This window comes from Sander vitreus, chromosome 23, assembly GCF_031162955.1.
Source record: "Sander vitreus isolate 19-12246 chromosome 23, sanVit1, whole genome shotgun sequence".
In the NCBI taxonomy this organism is placed as follows: domain Eukaryota; kingdom Metazoa; phylum Chordata; class Actinopteri; order Perciformes; family Percidae; genus Sander; species Sander vitreus.
In genome coordinates, this window is record NC_135877.1 from 23,192,164 (window position 1) to 23,197,163 (window position 5,000).

Here is a 5,000-nt window from a genome sequence, read left to right on the forward strand (position 1 = left end):
AATATACGTAAGATAAGGTACGTAATATGAGGTACGTAAGATAATATACGTAAGATAATATACGTAAGATAATGTACGTAAGATAAGGTACGTAAGATAATATACGTAAGATAATATACGTAAGATAATATACGTAAGACAATATACGTAAGATAATGTACGTAAGATAATATACGTAAGATAATATACGTAAGATAATATACGTAAGATAATATACGTAAGATAATATACGTAAGATAATATACGTAAGATAATGTACGTAAGATAATATACGTAAGATAATGTACGTAAGATAAGATACGTAAGATAATATACGTAAGATAATATACGTAAGATAATGTACGTAAGATAATATACGTAAGATAATGTACGTAAGATAATGTACGTAAGATAATGTAAGTAAGATAATATACGTAAGATAATATACGTAAGATAATATACGTAAGATAATATACGTAAGATAAGGTACGTAAGATAATGTACGTAAGATAAGGTACGTAAGATAATATACGTAATATAAGGTACGTAAGATAATATACGTAAGATATTATACGTACGATAAGGTACGTAAGATATTATACGTAAGATAAGGTACGTAAGATACTGTACGTAAGATAATGTACGTAAGATAAGGTACTTAAGATAATATACGTAAGATAAGGTACGTAATATGAGGTACGTAAGATAATGTACGTAAGATAATATACGTAATATAAGGTACGTAAGATAATATACGTAATATAAGGTACGTAAGATAATATACGTAATATAAGGTACGTAAGATAAGGTACGTAAGATAATGTACATAAGATAATATACGTAAGATAATATACGTAAGATAATATACGTAATATAAGGTACGTAAGATAATGTACGTAAGATAATATACGTAAGATAAGGTACGTAAGATAATATACGTAAGATAATATACGTAAGATAATGTACGTAAGATAAGGTACGTAAGATAATATACGTAAGATAAGGTACGTAAGATAATATACGTAAGATAAGGTACGTAAGATAATGTACGATAAGATAAGGTACGTAAGATAATGTACGTAAGATAATGTACGTAAGATAATATACGTAAGATAAGGTACTTAAGATATTATACGTAAGATAATATACGTAAGATAATATACGTAAGATAATATACGTAAGATAATATACGTACGATAAGGTACGTAAGATAAGGTACGTAAGATAAGGTACGTAAGATAATGTACGTAAGATAAGGTACGTAAGATAATGTACGTAAGATAAGGTACGTAAGATAATGTACGTAAGATAAGGTACGTAAGATAATGTACGTAAGATAAGGTACGTAAGATAATATACGTAAGATAAGGTACGTAAGATAATATACGTAAGATAAGGTACGTATTATAAGGTACGTAAGATAAGGTACGTGCGATAAGGTACGTACGATAAGGTACGTAAGATAATATACGTAAGATAAGGTACGTAAGATAAGGTACGTAAGATAAGGTACGTAAGATAATATACGTAAGATAAGGTACGTAAGATAAGGTACGATAAGATAAACTTACACACCAAACTCCATTCAAATATTTGCCAATTTATACCTGTCCAGGTTGCTTCCTCCTCCCCCGCTCGTATCGGGACACAGATACTGCGGAGTGGAGTAAACCAACAGCCGCTGGGTGTTGATGACGCCATTTTGTCTGCAGGTTTCTCCTCTTTCTCCTTCCCTCGGCGAGTTTCTCCTCGGTTCGGAGGAGGCTTCCCCCTGTTCTCCTCCCTCCATCCCTCCCTCCTCAGAGGTGTCTCTCAGAGAGGTCAGAGGTCAGAGGTGAGACATCGCAGGATGAACTCTCCTGAGAAACAGAAACAGAAAAAACAGTACAACTTCAGACCTTTCTTCTTCTCAAAAAATGAAGGAAAGACGGAAGGAATGAAGCATTCTCATGGACAGGTTCGTACGATATCCTCCGAAATTATGGCGACGGACCACATGACAGTTAAGTTTAGACGACAAAAAGTGAGCGTCACGCGGCAATAACAGTATGGGAAAAGAAAGAAAAGAAAGATACGTAAGATAAGATAATTGAAGAGCTCATATTCTGCTCATTTTCAGGTTCATAATAGTATTTAGAGGTTGTATCAGAACAGGTTTACATGGTTTAATTATCAAATAACACCATATTTTAGTTGTTCTGCTCATTGCTGCAGCTCCTCTTTTCACCCTGTGTTCAGGTCTCTGTTTTAGCTACAGAGTGAGACCTCTCACTGCTGGAACATCTTTGTTGGCAGTCGCACATGCTCAGTAGCTAGGTAAGGACTACACGCTCAGTAGCTAGGTAAGGACTACGTGCTCAGTAGCTAGGTAAGGACTACACGCTCAGTAGCTAGGTAAGGACTACGTGCTCAGTAGCTAGGTAAGGACTACACGCTCAGTAGCTAGGTAAGGACTACACGCTCAGTAGCTAGGTAAGGACTACATGCTCAGTAGCTAGGTAAGGACTACCTGCTCAGTAGCTAGGTAAGGACTACATGCTCAGTAGCTAGGTAAGGACTACCTGCTCAGTAGCTAGGTAAGGACTACATGCTCAGTAGCTAGGTAAGGACTACATGCTCAGTAGCTAGGTAAGGACCACATGCTCAGTAGCTAGGTAGCTAGGTAAGGACTACATGCTCAGTAGCTAGGTAAGGACCACATGCTCAGTAGCTAGGTAGCTAGGTAAGGACTACATGCTCAGTAGCTAGGTAAGGACTACGTGCTCAGTAGCTAGGTAAGGACTACATGAGCTAGCTAGGTAAGGACTACATGCTCCGTAGCTAGGTAAGGACTACACGCTCAGTAGCTAGGTAAGGACTACCTGCTCAGTAGCTAGGTAAGGACTACACGCTCAGTAGCTAGGTAAGGACTACATGCTCAGTAGCTAGGTAAGGACTACACGCTCAGTAGCTAGGTAAGGACTACACGTTCAGTAGCTAGGTAAGGACTACACGCTCAGTAGCTAGGTAAGGACTACACGCTCAGTAGCTAGGTAAGGACTACATGCTCAGTAGCTAGGTAAGGACTACACGCTCAGTAGCTAGGTAAGGACTACACGCTCAGTAGCTAGGTAAGGACTACACGCTCAGTAGCTAGGTAAGGACTACACGCTCAGTAGCTAGGTAAGGACTACACGCTCAGTAGCTAGGTAAGGACTACACGCTCAGTAGCTAGGGTAAGGACTACACGCTCAGTAGCTAGGTAAGGACTACACTGCTCAGTAGCTAGGTAAGGACTACATGCTCAGTAGCTAGGTAAGGACTACATGCTCAGTAGCTAGGTAAGGACTACACGCTCAGTAGCTAGGTAAGGACTACACGTTCAGTAGCTAGGTAAGGACTACCTGCTCAGTAGCTAGGTAAGGACTACACGCTCAGTAGCTAGGTAAGGACTACACGCTCAGTAGCTAGGTAAGGACTACATGCTCAGTAGCTAGGTAAGGACCACATGCTCAGTAGCTAGGTAGCTAGGTAAGGACTACATGCTCAGTAGCTAGGTAAGGACTACACGCTCAGTAGCTAGGTAAGGACTACACGCTCAGTAGCTAGGTAAGGACTACACGCTCAGTAGCTAGGTAAGGACCACACGCTCAGTAGCTAGGTAGCTAGGTAAGGACTACATGCTCAGTAGCTAGGTAAGGACTACACGCTCAGTAGCTAGGTAAGGACTACACGCTCAGTAGCTAGGTAAGGACTACACGCTCAGTAGCTAGGTAAGGACTACGTGCTCAGTAGCTAGGTAAGGACTACATGAGCTAGCTAGGTAAGGACTACATGCTCAGTAGCTAGGTAAGGACTACACGCTCAGTAGCTAGGTAAGGACTACATGCTCAGTAGCTAGGTAAGGACTACACGCTCAGTAGCTAGGTAAGGACTACACGCTCAGTAGCTAGGTAAGGACTACACGCTCAGTAGCTAGGTAAGGACTACATGAGCTAGCTAGGTAAGGACTACACGCTAAGTAGCTAGGTAAGGACTACATGAGCTAGCTAGCTGTTTCTCCAACTTCAGTAGAACAAGGCAGGATTAGCTGGGAGACTTCTTCTAAACGAGGGAACACTTCCACCTTTGTGGTGAATACCTGCAGAACAGGGACATGGAAGTAGTTCTTTTGGAGATTATGGTGAACTAGTGTGTTGTAGCAGTGGTCTGCCATTGAGAACGAGCTAGCATGCTAACGGTTAGCCCCCTAGCCCCCTCGTCTCAGCTAGTGACGTAGAAAGCCGTGCAGATGTTGACCAGCTGACCCGGAGACTGAAGACAGGACACATTCAGAAACCGTATCTCACTCAGAACAGCATGGAGGGTTATCAACGTCTGTATGAAGCACCAGAGACACAAAATAACTCCCCAAATCCCAGAAAAAGAGATTTTTTCATAATATGGGCTCTTTAAGATAAGCTACGTAGGGATCCTGGTGATATTGTATATATATATATATATATATATATATATATATAAAAAGGACAGCCTTCTCCTGGAATGGCCCCCCCACCATAACAACGTTAGTGAGTATATCTCCTGGAATGGTGGACGGTGCTAGTTTTGAGCCATGCTGGTGAGGTCGCTGACTCGAGTCTGGTCGGTGTGCTCCGTGCCATCGTCTATCGGAGGAGCCGTCGGCCTTCATTTGGGCTGATTGGACATGTATAATCAGGGGGGGCGGGCACTGCCAGCAGTCAGACTCAATGACCCATCTGATTGGTGGAGAGCTAACCAGGAAACGGGGAGCAGGATGAGCGTGAGAGCCTCTCAACATCTGATGAAGATCTTCTAAACTGACCTTTGTTGATCTGAAATGAAGACAGATTCAGCAGCTGCACGGCCTGTTTCTCTCTTCAGATGTTTCCAGAAACACGTTACGGTGAACTATTTTAGGACAATATGAGATCGTACTCTGAACGAGACGCCATGATGGTCGGGGAGCAGCCAGACCCACGTGACACGTTCGTCCAATCAGCTGCCGGTTTTCATTTTTGGGC

General features: G+C 41.6%; 1 protein-coding gene across 1 annotated transcript in view; it reads right to left on the minus strand.

Annotated features, from left to right (window-relative positions):
- Window positions 1-5,000, minus strand: part of syndig1 (synapse differentiation inducing 1) — a 22,828-nt gene that overhangs the window by 9,410 nt on the left and 8,418 nt on the right. Inside the window, exon 3 of the mRNA XM_078242860.1 lies at window positions 1,587-1,838. Within this exon, the coding sequence (XP_078098986.1) occupies window positions 1,587-1,768 (182 nt within the window). The 5' untranslated portion in view covers window positions 1,769-1,838. The remainder of the gene's footprint in view (window positions 1-1,586; window positions 1,839-5,000) is intronic.